This window comes from Odontesthes bonariensis, chromosome 1 (genome assembly GCF_027942865.1).
Source record: "Odontesthes bonariensis isolate fOdoBon6 chromosome 1, fOdoBon6.hap1, whole genome shotgun sequence".
Taxonomy (NCBI): domain Eukaryota; kingdom Metazoa; phylum Chordata; class Actinopteri; order Atheriniformes; family Atherinopsidae; genus Odontesthes; species Odontesthes bonariensis.
This window is the reverse complement of record NC_134506.1, coordinates 39,188,374-39,210,319: the sequence shown is the minus strand read 5'-3', so window position 1 is coordinate 39,210,319 and position 21,946 is coordinate 39,188,374. Positions and strand designations below refer to the sequence as shown.

General features: G+C 40.1%; 1 protein-coding gene across 1 annotated transcript in view; it reads left to right on the top strand.

Annotated features, from left to right (window-relative positions):
* Positions 1-21,743, top strand: part of LOC142380820 (protein kinase C-binding protein NELL1-like) — a 298,110-nt gene extending 276,367 nt beyond the window's left edge. The window contains exons 17-20 of the mRNA XM_075466741.1: positions 7,626-7,819; positions 12,031-12,207; positions 12,501-12,725; positions 16,135-21,743. Of these exons, the coding sequence (XP_075322856.1) occupies positions 7,626-7,819; positions 12,031-12,207; positions 12,501-12,725; positions 16,135-16,185 (647 nt within the window). The 3' untranslated portion in view covers positions 16,186-21,743. The remainder of the gene's footprint in view (positions 1-7,625; positions 7,820-12,030; positions 12,208-12,500; positions 12,726-16,134) is intronic.
* Positions 21,744-21,946: the final 203 nt, after the last annotated feature.

Genomic DNA, 21,946 nt, shown 5'->3' with positions numbered 1-21,946 from the left:
GTGGCATCCAGTTGTTTGCTTTCTCGAGGCACAGACGCGAGGCTATAAGGCTTCAGTCACTGATGAGAGGTTCAGATAGATGTAGTGCTTTGAGATATATGTACCATCATGTTTGCAATCTCACAGCGATGTTTAGCAGGTGCAATGTGTAAAACTATCAACCTCTTTTATTAACCTTTTTAAAATGCTAATAATTAAAACCCAATTATAGATGCTTACCTATCCCAGGCTCTGACATTAACTGGACATCTTTCAGTCTCACAGTCTATTAGACAAGACCTTCTATCTGCTTAGCAACAAGTGCTCAGAGTTTCTACACTTTCCTCTGACAAACTAAGCATGGCTACTTTGTAAATGCATTAACTGCTGCAAACAGTAGTGCTTGGCTGAGTAAAACACTGCTGCCTTAACTGAACCTTTAAATCAAACTCCAACATCAGCGGATTTTTCTGCTTCATCTACCTGGATGGGAGAGGTATGCTCTCAGCAGATTTCTCCAGAAATGAACATCTCATCACAAAACTAAAGTAACATTACTAGTACATACACAAAGGGGGCTGAGTGGAAGGGAGAATAACATTTAGCAGTAAAATAAAGGTGAAATTCTATGAATCTAGCTGAAGTCCACCCCACATGTGGCTCTGAAAGGCTTGTAGTTTGCTCCTATACATGTACAGTAGTTGCAGCTGCAGTCTAAATCAGCTGCTATGTATTCCAGTTGTGTTCAACATGTTCCACAACACTCATTCTTTTGTATTTTAACTTGTTTGTTTTGCCAGAAGTGAAACTTTTACAAAACAGTGTTTGAAATGTACTAAATATACCGATCAATTCCAGATGATTGTAGCTTCCATCCTGCACTGAAGAGAAAACGACTAACTTTTCAGACTGACATTTTCAGTTTTAAAGTGTTTGATTCTTATTTGAATTCTTTTAAGCCTTTATGTTGTAGTTTGTTTGTTTTTTTATAGAAGCTATAAAGACTTAGAATATACAACCATGTGAGATACTCTGATATTGATGTAATGTTAACACATAACTTTGAGATACAAATTCATCATTTTGAGATAGTGGCCCAGATTTACTCAACCAGGCTCATTAACACGAGGTCGCAATTCAAACTATGCTGATGGAAGTTTCCAGTTCCACGGGGTTAGGTCGTAAAAACTTAAGGTAACACGAGACTTGTAGTCATCCCCAGTTACGTTTTTAATTTGTGTTTTAATGCTGCCCGTGGTGCTGGCATTATCAGATGAGTGCAAGGTTCCGAATACTCGTGTAATTCAGTTTAACTCTCCTCTCCATCGGAAAAAGATAATAATGACAACAAGAAAAAATGTAAAACGTTTGACCCTTCCGATCAGCCAATTTAGTGACCACCGGTCAAATTATTCAGCAATAACATCAGCTGATAGCATCGCTGCCCGATCGGTCAAAGCACCATTAGTGTGTCAAGTACACCATGATTTATGCACCGTGCCTGTCTCCGTTACATTTTAATGCAATTTGTTGGAATATCAACTTTCCACCAATTTCCAGGAGCTTTTTTTGTTTTATATTTTGTGTTCCAATCACTTGGGTTGCCTTGATTATGAAATAAAAGCTTAAACCATAACAGCGATTTAAACTGTGATAAAATCATACAAACGACTGATGAAGAACTCATGTGCAGCAAATGACTACAACAGTCCTTGAATCTGAAATTAGACGTTAACTCACTTCTTTATGGTCTTTCAACCAACATATTAATGACCTGGGATATATGATATGAATAGGATTTTCTAGACTTTTAAGTATAATCACAAATGTGTGATATTTGTGCGTGCTGCCTACGTGCTTCTGCTCAACCAGACATGTAGATGTCGGTGTGGCAGTATACCTGCCACCTTTTCACCTCCCACTTTGCAATATTAGGCTGTAAGCCAGCAGGGGAAATAAGTCCAATGACACTTTAACAGGATTTTTACCCTCCACAGTATCCACCCCCCCAAGAGCCTCTCATGAATCACACCAAATATAAAGTACCATCTTGTATTAAAGCCGGATCAAAGCAGAGTAGCGGCATCAGTCAGTTGCGTACAAACACGTTGGCAAGAAAAAGCACAGGGGATTAAATTGGTGAGACAGAAGAAGGCACTGTGACCGCATATTTATGAGTATTTGTATAGAACATAATTGCATCTGGCAAAGTGGTTAAATTTCATAAATCAACAGCCCAAAAGCATTACTTTAACGTTTTTTGTTTTTTTTATAAAGGCATGATTCAAAATGCATTATGGTAACGGGTTAATGAAAATAATTAAGCATACAAAGTAGGTGTTTAGTTTCAGAGTTGCATATCCTGTAAGAAGAGCTTCTAGCTGTAGAAGGTTGTTTTTCAATTGAGTGGTTAATCGTAATGTTGGTGCTAATTTGTGTTTGGCACACGGAGCAACTGGCTGTGCTGCTCTCAGGGCATCCTGCTGCGTGACGCATTAATGTATGCAAGTCTTATCTTTGCAGTGACAAGAAGTGCACTTCCCCATTTGGTATGAGAGGGTCGTTCATCAAGTTTTTCACATAAATTTCAAGTCTGCGTCCTTGTTTTTTCCCCAAGAGTGGAAAAATATGTACAGAAATGCAGCGTCGTCGACAAATTATCAAAAAAACAAATGCCCAAACGACATTATTCTCCTTATTTACTTTTATTTTGAGGCCTTAAAATAAGGCATTGTTAGCGAATATTACAAGTCAATGCCATTGGCAATAAAGGCCCAGCAACCTAAGCAGTTGGAAGTAAAATAGGTGGTAAATATTGTCAACAAAAGTAATAAAAGGACTAGCACTGGGCAACGATTAAAATTTTTAATCTAATTATTAACATGATTTCCCTGATTAATCACGATTAATCACATTTGTACACAAAATCCAAAAATGAATTCAAAAGTAGTGTATAGCTTTTAGCATTTAGTTTTATTTTAAATGTGCTGCCATATGAATGAAAGTGCCATAACATTTGTTGTGCAACAACACTTTTAACATCAGCATCTTTCTGTAGTTTTTATGTAGAAGCCTCGCTCCACTGTCTGTTTCCTTTAATGACTTGGTGCTATCAGTTGTGTGTTTTGCCTTGAAGTGATATTTTAGACTGGAACTACTACGCTGAGAAGACAATTCAACTTGGCTGTAAATGCAGGAGATTTTTTTTAATTTATTTTGAAATACGTGCTTTTATGTTGAAACAAGTAAAACAGAAAGTAGCGCCGGTTAGCTCCGTGAGTTTCACACACAGACCGAGGAGCACCTGAAACGGTCTTCCTTTTCTGGTTCCGCAGCAGACAGTAACATAATTTTACAAAACAAAAGCCTGTGAGCAACAGACTTTTACAATAATAAAACCTGCGTTAATGTGCGATAAAATATTTATTGGCGTTAAATAATTAACAAGTTAACGTGATAGTAATGAGTTAACTCGCCCAGCCCTAAAAAGGACAAACATATAGTAGGCTTTAATTGTGTACGCACCCCTGTAAGTATTACAACATGTCGTGCTGTGTTTTCCTTCCTTTAACTTTGCAGTGTTCCCACTAGACTAACCTGTGAAAGTGGACCACATAATGCACACCCCTCCCTTTCAGCTATAGTTTGTTATTCTAGTCCAGCACAACCCTTACTTTACTGATTTCCTGTCAGTGTCCATGCTTTTGTCCTTGCAAACAAATGGGGGCTTGTCTGGGATGCATTCAGAGTAAAACATTTTTTTAAAAAGTGGGTCGTAACACTCACTGTGATCTGATGCAGTTCAGGGTGTTGAGGTGTCTATGCCATGATCCAAGTCATGCCATTATGTTGCACTGTCCTACACTGCATGTTATGTTGAGAGCCAGAGCAGCTGCAAACAGCAGTCCTTCTGCTTTATGGCTTTGATTAAAAGCCTCACATGCTGCATCCCAAACCACGTTCATTATGTCTAATGCTTCAGGCGGAGACAGGTGGCTTTAATAAGCAGATTGTGAATAAATATGGAGACGCACCGTAAATTTCCAGCATCTTCCTGCAAGACAGGGTTTGTGCATAATTTTCCCTCTTTCTCTGGTGTACATGACCTTTCCATATGGGGTGCCTAGAGGAAGCAAAGAAATATAATTTAAATACTCAAAAACAGCGCTTTCTGATGCCGTCTAATTACCAACATCTGTCAGAAGGATTTAGTTGTTTTGTGGGTGTGTGTGCTTATGCCTGTGTGTTGTCATGTACTTACAAAGGATTAGTGCTTTCATGTGTAACAGTACATTTGGGTGTGTGAAAGTTTCACATATGGTTGCCTTTGCTCTGCTGGATTCTCCAAAGGGCTTTTGTGTTTGGTTCCAACGCTGCCATTCACATCCTTCATGTAAGAGTATGCTTCATCTGTAGGCAGCAGCTTGTGGCTGAATGTGGTGAATGTAGCATGAAGAGTATTAATCCTTCACCAGCATAGTACAGTATGTCTGACTGGCTGGTGGGGATTTCATGTAGTGTATGCAAATAGTGTGTCGCAGACACAATAAATTCTCGACTGAGCCGTTTTCCTCTCTCTCTGTATCCCGAAGAATTGATAGTGCAGCCAATTAGAGTGCATGTTCAGCAGTGTCAGTGTATTGTTGTAGCTGGGATAGTAAGCATTTGCCAAGCTTTCCATTTACTCCGAGACGGTTTGCAGGAGAACAGAAAATGATAGTGTATGGGGTTCAAACAGTGGGCAACATTTCCGGAGGTACAAAACATATACTTTAATTTATACGCCACATTTTAACAGCAACTTCAAAACATATTATTAGATGTACTGAATAGAAAGCAGTAAAGCACCTTATTGACAAATGAGAAAACATAGCAAACTTTACACTGTTCCTGACTTATATAATCCGTTAATTTAGGGCAAACGCCAACACAGACCACAGCACTTGCTGTAAGAAATAAAGACCTTTGTATTTTTAACTGTTTGCGAAGGCTATAAAATGGAAAACTTCACTCAAGTTTTGAGTGAAATTTTCACTCAAATTCATGCAAATCTATAATCTCTTCTATGTAAAACTGTCAATCCTTTCTGCCATGCTTTGTTACAGACAGGTGCGAATCTAAACACAACAGCAGTGGTAGTTATTCCTCATGGAAGCTGGTGGGGAATTCAATTTAAAGGTCTTATCTACATCTGTTGTTTAGAATTCACCTGGCTGCTTCTGTAACGTCAGCATAAAAACACCAGCGATCCGTGCCGTTCACTTTACGGCAGACTTGGATAATGATATTACCACCAAAGACACCAGTGCTTCCTCTGTGTTTTTAAAGGCTAACGTTCAGAACATTGCTAGAATGTGGCATAATGTGAAGTTAGGGGCGGAGATGAAGATGGGGAGGTTGAGTAAATCTCCACCGGAATGTGATAGAACCCCACAAATCTCAACACTTATATTAGACATATTTTGAGATGACTCAAAACAAAGTGTGAGTGTTGTGTTAACAGTCGCTTTAGAAATTCAAAAATAAACTTTCAAAAGGGGAAAAAAGCCGTCCCCCTTAATGTTCCCTTTAAGCTTTTTACGACAGTATTAAGCAGAAGCCCTCCTGAAAATGACAAAGTACAGCTTAGAGAGTTGAAAGCTGATACAAGTCCGACGAGTGCTGAAATGGTTAGTGGATAGAAGATTAGAATCAGGATTGCCTGATGGAAATGCTTAAGCAGATTTAGGTGTAGAGTATTAAAAGGGAAGATGGAGGTGTGAAAAACCAACAACACGCGTGATATGTTGAAAGAAAAGTGACTTGCTAACATGTTGAGCTCAACAAAGACAACCAAAACTCAGTTTTATATTGTGTGATTTCAGTTTTTCCCGCTGGGGCCTTTGTTCATGCAACACTAGTGGCGTGCCGTCTTTGTCACGTGGCTGTGATCAATATCTGTAGGCAGCACCTGCTGGCAGGGGAGAGCAGAGCTGCTGTGAGAAGGACTTTGGTCTTTTTCCTCTCAGAACAGCTCACATTTAGCGAGGATAAAGAGAGTTAAATACCATGACTTGTTGAAAGGTAAGCATGGACTTTTGATACCCTGGTGCCTGTGAAAAGTAGATGAAAATGCCATCCACCCTCTCCACGTAGGTTGGTTCTTTTGGTCTGACGGGAGCGGGGGGGGAGTGAATAAGGAGCTGAGTGAGCTGGGCCTCTGATGATTCAGCTGACTTGGGGAATATAAATAAGCTGCAACTGATGTGACTGAAGCTAAGAGGCTAGAATGTATGCAAAGCATAACCCATATATACAGAGAGGAGGTGCAAAGTAAGACCTTATTTAATTTATTCATGATAAAAGCAGAATCTGGTATCCCTTAAAACATGTAAAACGAATGACCAAGACAGCAGATTTGTAATCGAAAACCCGAAATATAAACAGCATGTCCACATATTACCTACAAGATCAATTTAAATTAAGTTGCTGTCGATTAAAACTGCTATGGACAAAAAAAAAAAAAAGTTATGCAAGTGTTAACAAGTGATCACGTTAGATATATAAAAGTATAGAGGCTGAATTCCAAAGTGTCACAGCCTGAGGGGGAAGCTGTTCTGTTGTCGACTGATATGGCAGCAGATACTTCTGCAGCGTTTACCAGACGGCAGCAGGGCGAACAAGTCTGCATGCGTCTGGAACGTCTTTTAAACTGGACTGTGGAGCAGCGTGTCAGTTATGCCATACAGAGAAGTAGCACTAAACTATTTATTTTTATGAATTGGTTCAAATAAGTTCAAGTCTCCACAAGAACAGAGCTGGCCTTAGTTTGAGTGATTGAGTGGAGATATTTCATCCGTGCATAGCAAAGATTTACAAATTAAGCCTCACAATGTGGATACATTTGAAATAATTATTTAGTAAATGTCCACTATATCTACCACAAAGTAACAGAAACACATCTTTCCTCTTAAAAGTTGCCTCAAAATGTGCAGAATTGGAACCTTAACCCATGCAGTCCACCTTTGCTCTTCTTATTTAATGCTGTAACTTTAAAACTTCCACTTCTCATTGATGTCAGTTGTCTTGCCACTTATCCTAAGTCGCACATCGTCGACTCCACATCTTAATCAGTCTCTCCTGAGATGTGAGTGGAGGAAGTGAGGTATTTTAACAGGTATTTGACAAACTGAGCTGGGCGCCATTTTAAGCTGGCATCAATTAAATATGACGTTCCAGAACTGCATCGTCTGACCTTTGTTTTATAGCACGATACCACCGTTTTTCATCTTTCCTGTCCGCTGAGATTTAAAGGCGTTTAAGACCATGTATAGAATTAATTCAGTTTATAAAGTAGGCATGTTATCCCCCCTTCTGTAAAGGATACACTGGTGGATCCTCACTTTAGCTCCTCCTGCAAGCCTCCAGGTTCATTTTTGGAAATGAGACATGTTTCACAATATTTTACCAAGATTGATTTCCACATCACAGGCAGGACAGAGGAAAAGAGGAGGCGCAGATGGATAAATGGGATAAGCTTAGGAAAGCTAACCGAGTTACAATTACATTCATATAGGGCATGATGGCCCTGAAAAACAAGTTCCCAATACTTTCATACACCAGCATGAAAGCATTTAATTTACTTGGGCTTACTCTCTGTGTTCCAGACATTGATGAGTGCAATCTACAGACACACACCTGCTGGAATGACAGTGTGTGTGTGAACCTCCCGGGAGGCTACGACTGTGTGTGCACATCTGGGCCCGGCTGCAGCGGCGACTGCCCTCAGGAAGAAGGACTCAGACGCAACGGAGACGACTGGAAACCCAGCTTTGACCGCTGCGCTATATGCTCCTGCAAGGTAGAGGAGACACACACACACAAACACACACACAAACACACACACAAACACACACACACACACACACACAGTAAGGGGTGTTAACTGAGTGTTTCTTTTCTACAACTTGTTCTAAATAAGTCATTAATGAACAATTTTAGTGAAAACATTTCATACTAACCTGCCAACTTTATGTTTGCAATTAGATTCTGATTAGATATACAGTATTTAGGTTCAGTGTACACGTCAAACAACCACCACCAATCCGTCTTTTACAAAAACTGCATTAAACCAATTGTAACTGCAAAGAATACATGTGAAATTCCAGAAAACTGGGGCATCCAGCTGGTTTAATGACTGCCTTTATAGTCTTCATGAAAACGCATCAAAATAGTTACATCCTGAGAAATGACTCGCCTGACTTCATAAGAAGAAAACACGAAGGCTCAGAAATGGATAAATAAACAATGAAGAAAAAAAAGAAAGAGTCTGAAAGTGGGAATGGAGCAAAGTGGGAGATGCACTGATAGAAGATATGAAACGCAGAAATTCCTTTTTTTTCTCTAATGTTGCTCCTCTTATTTAATTTAACAAGAATAATCCCCTTTCTTAAAGGATTACGCTTTTTTTTCACAGCTTTGTAGTTTCCTTCAGTGTTCTGACCTTTGGGGGTTGGAACCGTTTGTTGTTTTCCTTCTGAACTTTGAGGCAAATAATGTTTGCTAATATTGTTGCACTATATGGTGTTAGGAATATAAGAGAGGGTAAAAAAAAAGAAAAGAAGCAGCAATGTCATGAATGTGAATTGTCTTGTTCTCTTGTTGGTGGTTCGCTCCAGAATGGGAACTGATGGGGGAGATTTCAGTGAATCTGACTTCAACAATGACAACTCCTGATCTGATTACCTCAGTATAAAACCTTTAATCCAGAGAACACAGCAATATTGTTAGAAACAATTATCCCGACAACAAACCAACAATTTAGCCAAATCATTTGGTAATGATAGGCTACCTCATACACTGTATTCTTATCAAATGATTGAGAGCAGGTGTAACACTGTTCTGTAAAACATAATGAATGCCTAAAATAAACTGGTATAAATGCTGTTATTTCCATCCCGTTGCCAGACTTTGCCGTAGTAATGTTCACACATCTCTGGGTGATTAGAATGCTATCACAGCTGGAAGCATAAAGAATATAAATATAGTGTCTCATTAATGTCAGTCCTGACCTAAATACAGTATAACTGACAGTCAGCGATTGATTTAAGCAATATCCTCCTGATCCTTCTGACTTCAGCACTCCCATCCGTTTCTCTTTACATTCTGACAAATATCTGTGACAGCCTAATGACTCAGTTCTTTGCTCAGGTCGAGCACTGTGGCTGCGGGAAAGCAAGATATTGATCACATTTGTCTTTGGGAAGGAAAGACTCAGTGAGTGAGATGAATATGAAGTTGCAACAGGGTTATTTGGACTGAAATGACAGAGTTTGGTTTCCAATGAGTCTCATCAGACCATGAAAGTCCAAAATTCATTTAAGTCGACTTGTTAAATAATGTGATTAAACTAAGGCAAATTCCAGAGCTCATAATAGATATCGCTTCAACATAATTTATAAAATTAATAAAAGTCTATAAATACTATAGGTATAATGTAACAGTGTATTATTTAAAGTTGGCAAACTTACAGCGGCGTGATGTCTTATCAGTTAACCCATTGCTGGATTTTACTCAGTCTAATAAAAGTATTAGACTGAGTATGGAAACATGAAAAATAAATTTTGCTACAAGTTTAAAGCATGGAATCCAGCATTAAAAATTCATTATATTTCAGCTGCAAATAAAAATTGGATACAAGAGCTTTCATGGTGAAGAAATAGCTGCCAAAGATAGCAGAGAGAGCAGACAGTGAGGCACTGTGCTCACATTCAGTGTAAGAGTTCAGGAGAAGCTCAACATCCAAACCGGTGCTGCTTCTCATTCTTTCTGTCAGTGTGAAATCTTCTGGTCTCACAGATGCAGCAAAATAAGACAGAGAAATGATCTTGATATGTCTTAAAGTTGTGAAGGTAACTTGAAACTGAACAGGGTGATGAGTGGATTTTAGAAAAGTTTTACCATGAAGAACAAAGGGCTCCTTTAAAGATAAAATACTTAAGCAGAAATGCCCCTTTCATGAGAGTGCTGAGGAAACAACCATACCTGTTGATTAGAAATAAGTCAGTGGGGTTACATGGCACTGAAAGGATCGGATAATTGGCTAAATTACAATAAGATTGAGTTATTAAAGTAATACAATGTAACTTCTCAAAAAGCCCACTATGGAGCTCCCCCTACAGGCTTGGAGGTAATGTACGGTTACACTGTCGTAAATACAACACCCTTTCACTTTCACGTTTCACGTTTGTTGACGAACCGGCGAGGAGTCAGAAGGTGCAAGCTATGTCGACCGAGAAGGTAAGAGTAATCAAATGTACCTGGGAGCGTGAGAGGGGTCTATTTGTTTTTGCGGTAGGTGTGCCAGAAAGCAAGTCGAAGTACTTCCGCTCAGCTCCCGGGCCGGTCCAGCAAAGTTAAATAGCGCAGTTTTTCCAACTCAGACCCCCGAAGGGCATAGGAAACAGGCCAATCGTAATATTAAAACTCATTCTAGCCGCACAATTTTTTTCAAGCTGTTATTTTAAGGTAGAAATGTTACATAGTATTGCTTTGAGTTCATGTAGACACCTTAATCTGACAAGAAATTGGATCAAATCGAGTTACTCGCGATCGGATTAAGACCCCGAGATAACTCGGTTGAAAGTCAAATTAAACGTGTTTTCAGACGGGTGAAGCACGTGGTAAATTAGACTTTGGGTTCTGCGCATGCTCGATATTTTTTCCCGGGGTTGGGAACCGGAAGTCGGAAGAGACGATATAACAATTGTTGTCGCCATTAGAAAGAAACACACAACGCGATGGAGAATGCTCCGTTGTGCATCACGTTTGTGCAACAAGCAGCTCATCACAGACCAAATGTAGAGGGACGTAGCTTCATCTGGCTCTTCGTTCGCCATTTTCTCGAATGCCTGAGTTTGATCCAATTCATTCACCGCCATATATCCAAGGATAATTACCCTTGCTCAACTCATTCTTATTGTTATTTAGCCAATTATCCGATCCTTTCAGTAACCCCACTGACTGACTCACACGTATCCAATTCATTATAAATTGTCATAAAAAAGCAGCCGTGTTGGTGTTGCATTGATATGCAGGCCCGATCTTACTGCTGGCATTAAAATAAACGGTCCGCTGTTGTAAATGTATCCTGCCAGTTTTTCCCCAGCAAGCCAAGGGCCGAGGCCATCAGAACCAACACAACAGAACCCAGCCATTACTGTAGCCGGACAAAATGCACTGATAAAACACCGGCTTTGTATTGTCCTTTTAATGGCATTCACAGTGGTTTTATGGTTGTCATCCATTTCCTTGCAGCCATTTTAATGTAACATTTTTACATCTCTATAACAAAATCGTCCCGGGGCTAGACAGTGCTGGCTTTGCTTCGTAAAACGGACCATAAACTTTTCTCCAGGTATAGGGTTGGAGAATGGTTGAAATTCACTGCATGCGACTGTGCATTCCAGCCCGGATGCCAAACTTCTAACACACCCATGCTTCACCCACAGCTATAATCATTGGCTGTTTGAAAATTGAAATTAGCAGCAGCTTATTAAAAACCTTCATGGATTTGTTGAGGAGTCTTTCAAAATGGCTCCTTGTGTTAACAAGAGAAGTCAGACTGCATACCTCACCCAGGATTAAGAAAATATCCAAAAACAAAATCTCAAGGTTATCTCTTTATGACATGGAAAAACAAACAAAAAAAAAACTTTACCCACCACTTAACCTGCCAGGTAGAATTTATTAGCTCTATGTCTGAGATGATTTAGCACGGAACAGCCTTGGAATACTGATCTATATTAATAGATGTGATATAATTTCTATTGCACAACATAAAAAGACACAAACTTTGGGAATTTAATGTTCAATCACGTTTTTTAAGTGGCAAAGACTTTAAACAAGATCAAATCACTACTCTCATTACTGTAACCGGAGTGATAAAAGCTGTCCGTTACAGCAGCTGTTAAATGCTTTCTGACAAATGATAAAGAAAACCTGGACATTTCCAGTAGAACCGATTCTTCCCATGGCTTTGGGGATGATAAGTGAGGGACCTCTGTTTTGCAGGACGGGCAGACATATTGCAGGAGACGACTCTGCGACTGTGGAGACCCAGACGAGGACCTGTTCTGCTGCCCAGGATGTGACAACAGGCCCAGCAGTCAGTGTCTGGACCAGAGCGGGCGCACGCTCTACCGCAGCGGAGCGTCCTGGCTTTATGGCTGTCAGCAGTGCCGCTGCATGGTTTGTACACGGAAACAAAGGAACTCTCAGAGAGGCTACATGTGTTTTCTCAACAGAAAGTGAAGCGGTCCTTTATGTTAAAACAGCTTTGTTCTCATCGAAGTGAAGCGCAGAGCTGGGCCGTTTTAAATACCCGTCCCTGATCTGTTGCTCAGCTTTGTGTGAAGGCTGAGATAATTACCAGCTCTCTAACTCAAGATGTGAGCTGTAACTGCACACACACAATAACAATGCTCTCGCTTTGATTTTATCCTTATACATTTGTTGTTTTACCTTGGTTCGTGCCTCTGCAGGAGGGGGAAGTAGACTGCTGGCCTCTGGTTTGTCCCATGTTGATGTGCGAGTACACGGCGGTGGCGGAGGGCGAGTGTTGCCCGCGCTGCGTCACAGACCCCTGCCTGGCTGACAACCTGTCATATGACATCCGGCAGACGTGCAAGGACCCCGTAGGCACCACCCGCCTCAGCGGGGACACATGGCATATGCCCAAATCACCCTGCACCACCTGCAAGTGTAAGGTAGGTCAAAGCAAAAACAGGCCTAACAGTGGTCCATTTTTAAACAGGAATAAATAGTTCCATGTTTATTTCAACGGGGCACACTTCTTATTAATGTGGTTTATTGTAGCGTCGGGAAACGTCTGCCTCTTAGGTAGAGAATCAGGAAACAAACGTGTCTTTCTAGGTTTAAAAAATAATATTTGTAACATTGATACAACCAGCAAAGCAATGTCATTCGAGAAAAATGTTACTCTTCTTCTTCTATGTTCTATATACGTGGTAGTCTGGCCACTGAGGATATTATGTGAGTATCTGCAGGTTTGTCCTCCGACAAATAAAGGCCACATTACTCTGTCTTTCCCAAGACAGACATTTCTATATGCCTGCTGATCTAGTGAGATATCCAATCATGTATGTTGTATTTTTAATAGGGCTGGGCAACGATTAAAATTCTTAATCTAATTAATCACATGATTTCCCTGATTGATCACGATTAATCGCATTTGTACGCAAAATCCAAAAATGAATCCAAAAGTAGTGTATAGCTTTTAGCATTTAGTTTTATTTTAAATGTGCTGCCATATGAATGAAAGTGGCATAACATTTGTTGTGCAAACACACTTTTAACATCAGCATCTTTATGTAGTTTTTATGTAGAAGCCTCGCTCCACTGTCTGTTTCCTTGAATGACTTGCTGCTTTCAGTTGTGTGTTTTGCCTTTAAGTGATATTTTAGACTGGAACGACTACGCTGAGAAGACAATTCAACTTGGCAGTGTTTACAGATGACTTTGGTTCTGTCGACTCCGCCGTCTGGAAGAACTTTAAAATGAAAATGGCAGAGTAAAAGTTCCGTACCCTTCTCCATGTTTGATGGATCCGCCGATTACTTTCTTTTCCGGTTCCGCAGCAGACAGCAACAGACTTTTACAAAATAAAAGCCTGTGAGCAACAGACTTTTACAATAATAAAATAAATAATAAAAAAATAAGATTAAAAAAATTGCGTTAATGAGTGATATTTATCGGCGTTAAATAATTAGCAAATTAACGCGTTAATAACGAGTTAACTCGCCCAGCCCTAATTTTTAAATATTCGTTTTCGAGCCTTTGCTAAAGAAAACACAGAACTTACCGACATGGAAATAATCAACTGGTATATTCATCCATGCATGCTGGTTTGTTCACCTGGAAGCTCAACTGCTAAATTAAAGGGCAGATTTCTGTGTGGAACATTACGGAGATTCACGCAAGTCATTTCAGTTTTATTGTGTCCTGTAATTATTTGATGAAAGCACGCGGATGAAGAGCTGAATCAGAATGTAGGCAGAAAAATCAAGACGAACCTGAAATACCGTGTACCGGGAGAAACTGGTGGCGTCTCTGCAGCTGCTGTTCTACTTTTCCAACTAAGGTTGAAAACGTTGTCAAAAAGACTGATGTTGTAACACAAAGTCTGAAAGTTCAGCGACCTGAAGAGAAAATGTTACACTTCCATTAAATCAAGTGAAAACCATTCTGTATACTATACTAGTAAAAAGCTGTAATTAGTAATGTTATGTGCTGGAACTAGCTTTGTGGCACAAACAAACAGGAACGTTTTGGTGCGTATGTACGGCTGAATGGATGGAGATCCTTTATGCATGGGAAAATGGCTGTTTCACCCTGCTAAATAAACAACAAGTGGGAACTTTGACAGGTTGAACTAAACCAGAATTTTCTTTTCTTTTTAAAAGCCAAAAATAGGTTTTAACTGTTTTCCAGGGGAAGGTTTGACAATAATTAATCACTTGCTGTTCACAAGCACTTTTTCCTGCAGCTTTAATTAAACCACTGCTTTAAAAAGATACCATAGATTGTTCTGTCACCCCTAACTACAGGCCAATCTGCAACTTCCCTTCTGCAAGTCAGATTATGTGACAACACTTTGAAAACTCCCACACTGGTGTCAGGGCCCAGCGCCGTGCAGAAAAAGCTCTAATCAAAGTTGCAAATTAACTCAGACTGAACAAAGAAAAGGCTCTTTGTGCTTGTCTTGCTAGGTTTCACACCTGAAATCAAACTAATTGTCCGGGAACTTGAAATCATTTGAATAAAAGTATCAAGGAACTTGAACGAACTTTCTAATGTGACATAAGTGTTCTAATTGCCAGATTCAGACTGTTTCTCACTGCATCAGACATAGAAAAGTGGATGATTACATTTTCTGCATACTGTACTCTTGTCTTCTCTTTGGTGTGTAAAAGAAAGCATTCAGCCAGTTACAGCTTGTACAGAACCTATCAGCACATGTTCTGATAAAACCCAGGCAGCAATTATCTGGCATTACTCCGATCTTAACGCCCACTGGTAGGTTACCAGTCTTTCAGAGTTAATGTTAAATCACTGACTGGCTTTTTTTTCACATCTTAAGTGCCTGAAATGGTTATGACAGGTCTGTCTGGTAGGCACCCTCCCTGGTTCATGCACCTCATGTTTAGATTTTAAAGGAAAAGAGAAACTGCCTTCGTCAGTTACACCCCAAAGGTGTGCCGACACTTTCAGGTGAAATGTTAAGGAATCTTTTTTCCTGCGTTTGTCCCAATTATTTCATCTTATTCTGTTGTTAAGCATTTTGCATCACACATATGAATGTGTTACCACTTGGATAAACGAATAATTAAAACAATCACTAAGTTGAATAACATCACAGTCAGCATTCAGTCAGTAGAGCATTTTCCCTCAACTGCTAACTCAAATGTTCCATCTCTAAACTCAGCCTATCCAGCATACTTTCTCCTTCTTAATTTCACGTGACACGTTGCATATGAGGTTTTTGGACCCGTTTATGAATAAATCCAGCTCCTTTACAAAAGTGTAGCAGATAATCCTGTGATCCAGGCTCTGAACCTCTATATCAAATCAAATCAAATTTATTTGCATAGCACATTTCATGTTCAAAACAATTCAAAGTGCTTTACATAAAATAAAAGCATTGCAGCAGGCAGTGGAAGAAGCATTAAAAATACATAAAAGAATATAAATTAATTTAAAAACAAGCAACAGTCCAGATAAATTAAATAAATTAAAATATATTGTACAGATTTCATGCATAGACACATGAGAAAAGAAATGTTTTTAACCTGGATTTAAAAATGTCTCCATTTGGTGAAAGTTTAATCTCCACTGGCAGTTTGTTCCACTTGTTTGCAGCATAACAGCTAAATGCTGCTTCTCCATGTTTAGTCTGGACTCTGGACTGGACCAGCTGGCCTGAGTCCTTGGATCTAAGAGCTCTGCTAGGTTTATATTCTCTGAACATATCACAGATGTATTTTTGCCTAAACCGTTCTGGGATTTGTAAACCATCAGCAGGCTTTTAAAATCTATTCTGTGACTATAATGACACGTACCCCATGTACTGTACTTAATGTTGTTTTTGTCATTCAGAATGGGAACGTTTGCTGCTCGGTGGATCTGGACTGCCTTCAGAACAACTAAAGCCCTCCTCCTCCTCCTCTTCCTCCTCCTCCTCTTCCTCGCCCCCCTTCACTACGGGACCGCCACGCGCTCTCCACCATCTGACGACTCTCCCCCAGGATTCATAAGACAGACTCGCGCGCACGCACGCACATGTGCATGACGGTGTGTGCGCAGAAAACACACTGGACGGACTCGGGTTTGGGAGTTGAGGCTTTTATGTCGTAACTCTGACGACGAACAGTGAGTGAGTGAAAGTGAGGCCACGGTCACTCTCACCACGGTCACTGTGTTGTGTACGTGTCTTTGTGTTTGATGCCCTTTCACTTAATGTCTTGAGGAAACTTGTGTAGTGTCTTGAACACTGACTCGGTTCAATTTGTATTAGAAGTATTCATTTTGATAAAGGGAACGCCGCAGTCATGTTTCCTGCTGCAGTCAGACCCGGGTGTCACAGACAAACAGCTGGCCAGAGGTTGGCTCTTGCTTGTCACATACGGAAAGAATGTCACAAAACATTCATCGTTGTGGTAACAAAGGAATGCTTTCATTTCAAATGTTTTGTGTCGCTGAATCGACAGGTAGTGTAACGTTGAAATAAAATCTTGGAATGTTAAACATTTTACCTTCAACTAAAATGATGTGGGAGCAGTTTCCAGTCCAGTGCTCTTGTTGGTGACATTTTCATGTTCTTTTAGCCTTATGGTTCCTACTTTAACCCCGATTAAAATCTTACCATCAAATCTGGTAAGTCAACATTTGTCCTTACTGCAAATCATTTCATAATGTTCGAGCCCCGGCGTGGACTACATTCCTATCAGATTCTTTTTCTTTCAGCTGCTCCTGATAGGACTCACAACTGCCACTAATTTGTTTCCACCTCTTCCTCCATCACAGCCCTCGCCTTCACACCTTTCTATGGTTGCCAGATTCATGAATTCCCTCTTTGGTTTTTTGGCACTTCTTCCCACTTGCCTGGCGGCTCCAGCTTTATCTAGTCAGTAGGAAATAATTAAAGAGCAAAAATATCTTCATACATCTGCCACGTGATTTTTTTCCCCCTTCACTGCATCTTAACATTATAAAGTTACACAGATAATTTCCTCTATATGATCAGGCTTTAGGCTTGCCTGCATTCACCTGCCATCCGTCCTCTGGTCCTTGAAATGCCAAACTCAAAGCAAACCACATCCTTCAGAGTCGAGGCTCTGAACTGGGGCATACCTGTTCCGATTCATTAACACTTTCCCTCAGCACTGATGAGGAAGACCACCAGACGCTTAAAATTTAACAACCATCGTGTTATCAAAGGTGTGTAAAAGCAGTGCGATGCTGCACAACAGGCTCCTGCAGGCCACAACAAGCACCAGCCAGAGCTGTTGATTAAATCTGCACAGCTCGTGGTGGATTGGACTTCCCCTGCGTCTCCCAGAGCTCCTCTTCTCAGCTCCATATGGCACACAGCGTGGCAGAGGGACAAGAAACAAAAAAAAAAGAAAGCTGAAGACAGTGAAGATAATTAAAGCCATGTCACGCGGGCCTGGATTTGAATATGCCGGGAGGTCACCAAATGTTGAATCTGTTTACAGACAGCCAGGCTTATTACGGCTGGAGAGTCCGGTGCTTTTCCGCCTTCAGTTCACAGCTCTGACGCTACTCTGCTGCCCCCACACCTCTCGCCAGTATCAGCAGTAAATAGTTTTCTTCTTCTCACAACTAACCAGAGGATATTTAGCTTAGTGAGCAGACATTGAAAAGCACGCGGTATGGTAAAGCCTGATTACAATATGATTAGCTGATAATGGCACAGATCTGATATTTCATCGTCACCTTCTCTTCCCGTGAAAAAAGTTGTTCGGTAAACTTCTCTCAGCTCATTTTAAGCAGATAGATGGTGCTTCTTTTCAAACCGGTTCCAACTCTGCACTGCCCACTCCGGTTTGCTATCAGGGATTACACAGATTACAGTTGCGGCTTCAAAATTAAAAACAGCATCCAGAGTTCGAGATAATCCCTCACAGTGAAAGTGAAACTTTCATTTGGTTTTGTAAATTCTGCCTCCCCTCCCACTTTACGTGAAGACGAGACTGACATCGGCCCACTGAAAGATACAGTTACTGTAATTCTAAAAGTCCCGGTTAACACTGAAGACCTTCAGTGTTGGACCTTCTGCTTTAGCCAAAAGTGAGACGTCTGCAGAGAACTCACTGCAGACAGTGAGAGCAGGACAAGTCTCCAAAAGCACCGGCGTATTTTTGCTTAAATACCTGATCATTGTTTGTAGTTGATTCGAATCATGTTATTTTTTTTATTTGTGCACTTTAGTAGGAGTTGGTTGCAATCTAGCTTTAATGGAAAACAGATGCATTTTACTCAAAATTGGGGCCAGCTTTAATGGCGCCCTTGTACTGTATAGTGTAAAATATTTGGAGCCATCTTGTTTCAAGTTGAATTTTATTTACTGTCAAGTTTTTGCTTTCGGATGCATTTCTGACCTCAAACAGTTGGGGGAAAAAAAAACTCCTTCAATTTTTAGGTTTTACATACAACCTCAGATGAAAAACGACACTTGACATATTACTCCATGTCATCATTCTTTTAACAAAAACTGAGCCAAAATACAGAAACATTTTGTGAAAAGCTCCCTTTACTGCTTTCATAGGAATTAGGAATAAAAGTAATCAAATGCACCTGATACATTGGTCAGGAGTAGTTTGATCATCTGCCGTTTGTGTGTACGTGATGTCATCAGACATGTGACTATACACAGTTACGCCCCACTGAGTGTGTCAAAACGCTTTGTGTTAGATTTTTACTATGATTAATATTTATAATATTCATTACTATTTCAATATTTTGACAAACGTAGATAGCATATTTTGCAGCTTCAACTTATTATCCGTGTAACTGAAATGTTGGTGCTGCTTTTGGTCTGCATTGTGGATTAGGTAACATTAACAGGTGTATTCTAAAAAATTTAATTGCACAGAAAGTGACTTAATATTAAAGGTCTGGTCCAAATATTTCATTTTAAATTTATAATTGCCTTTTTAATCCTGATAACTAGCTTTGCAAGTCAAGTGTTTTCCCAAAGTTATTAATAGAAGGGGGAAGTGGGGAAAAAGGCTCATTAGAAGCCGCGCCAAAAGGCAAAAGTGTACTCCAAACCACAACTCAGATGACCAAGAACCTGTCCGTACACAAATAGAATATCGATGAGGGTATTTTTCTCCTTAGTTTTGCCAAAAAATCTTCTGTGAAGAACAACTAGGCTTTCAGGCTGTGTCTCGTTAATTATCCCGATGTACAAAAAACATACGTAGAAATAGGAGATCGGATTTTACGACTGAAGGTCAGACTGTGCAGAGACACTGTAAAAAAAACCAAGAGCTACATCTCAGACTCTACAGGCCTCAGTTAGGATGTTAAATATTAAAGTCCATGACAGCTCGGTTACAAAAAGACTGAACAAGTATGGTTTGTTTGGAAGGGCTGCAGGAGAAAGCCTCTTCTCTCTAAAAAGAACATGGCAGCACAGCTTAGGTTTGCAAAGCTGCATCTGAACAAACCACAAGACTTCTGGAACAATGTCCTTTGGACAGACCAGACCAAAGTGGAGATGTTTGCTCATAATGGACAGCAGCACGTTTGGAGGAAACCAAACACAGCATATCAGCACAAACACCTCATACCAGCTGTCAAGCACGGTGGTGGAGGGCTGATGATCTGGGCTGGTTCTGCAGCCACAGGACCTGGGCACCCTGCAGTCACTGAGTCCACCTTGAACTCCTCTGGATACCAAAGTGTTCTAGAGTCAGATGTGAGGCCGTCTGTCCGACAGCTAAAGCTGGGCTGAAACTGGCTCATCAACAGGACAAAGATCCCAAACACAGCAGCAGATCTACAGCAGAATGTGTGAAGAAGAGAAGAATCAAGGTGTTGCAACGGTCCAGTCAAAGTCCAGACCTCAGCCTGACTGAAGTGCTGTGGTGGGATCTTCAGAGAGCTGTGCAGAAACCAATGCTGCAAACCTCAATGAGCTGAAGCAGCGCTGGAGAGAAGAGTGGGCCGAGATTCCTCCATAACAATGTGAGATACGAAAAACGTCATACAGGAAATGATTAATTCAAATTATTGTGGCTAAACATGGTCCTACAAGCTATTTAATCCCAAGATGTTTTTAACAGACAGTTCAGCTTCTGCATTTTGCTTTAGTCTCAGATTGATAACGACATGGTGCAATGTGCCAAATGTTGCTGTGAATATGAGGTACTTCTGTTCTTATCCATAAAGCCTTAGAATTCAAAGAGGGTTACTTTCTCTTTCATTTGACTGTATTTCCCTTCATTATTTTGCACACTGGATTCCAAAACATTTTGGTCCTTTCACAAGCTAATGTGAACATGATGTTTGGCCTCTGAAAGGGAGGGTGGCATGCTTCAGGTCTTTGTCAGCCATAGTGCACTTGTGTCTCCTTTGTTTTCAGCACATCTTTTGTCTCACATCAGCACATTTCTCAAAAGATTTCATCTTCACTTTACACGTTGTAAAACTTCAACTGTCAGTTATGCATATAAATTGTGTCTCTACCTAGCAAAGTTTAACAGCAATCAAAAGCAGACATTTGTACAGAAAGTTAAGTGAAAACAAGGTTTTTCAGACTGCTGTATTGGTTGATTTGATCTGAAATACGACTACTGTAAAACACCATTTGAAAGTCTGTGTAAATGTTTTACATACTGACGATATAAAATTATACAGTTTTTTAATCATCATTGTATTCATGGATAACATGTTAATTTTAGTGGACTCTAAACTTTTCTTTTCGTGTGATAAGCTGTTTTGCTGTAAATACTGTGTAAATGGAAGGGGACTGTAAAGAGAATAAGATTATGTGAATATTTCTCACTACCACAAGTTCTTAGGATCTTAGTGTTGTAAGCTGAATATGAGAGAGAAGCAACATTTCTATTGTTTTTACTATTTCTTTATTTTTCTATTCTTGCCTTAACCCTTTTAGTATCTATCATAGTAGTCTTTTCACTGTTTTAGGGTTTGACGCGTCTCTGTGTGTGTAAATACGAATCTCTGATCAATGTCCCCACACCAAAACCCAACAAAGGCAGACTTTGGAAATGTAATGAACACAAACATGTGTCCATTCTACCCAGCAGACAAGGGGCTTGGATGGACTACTCACTGCATCAACTTTGTACCCACCCACCCCCTTCCTGTCTTAACATATTTGTCTGATCTGAACTGAAAAATTACAGACTGGAACCATGTACACATGTAAAGAAAATCTGGGGGGGAAAAAAGAGCCAGGCATTGTTTTTCTTCTTGTCAAAAAGAAAGACCAGTTTCAGATTTTCTCGTTCCTGATGTGCTTGTTCATGTTTTTAAATAGATGATCAGTGGAGAAATCCCAGGTCTGCTCATTGTTACTTTTCTAGATCAGAGTGGCCAACATACTTGTACTCAAAGGGTTACCTGTCATTTAAAGACTGTGTCGTGATAAGAGTTTGCTGTAAAAAAAAAAAAAATCTTCAGTTAATAAATATTTCAGTTGTTTAACTTTATTGCTTGCATTTGGCTTTAAAGTTTGATGATGATTGGCAGTTAGACACGTCATGCTTTCGGAAAAAAAAAAACAATCACCTCAGATGGCCAAACGGTTATCATGCCATCTGATGTCATCTGAACTGAGAGCAACATTTCCACACCTCAACAAAGGCGGCCAATCAAGCATCGGGATACAATTCTGGAAAAGTTTCCACTGTTA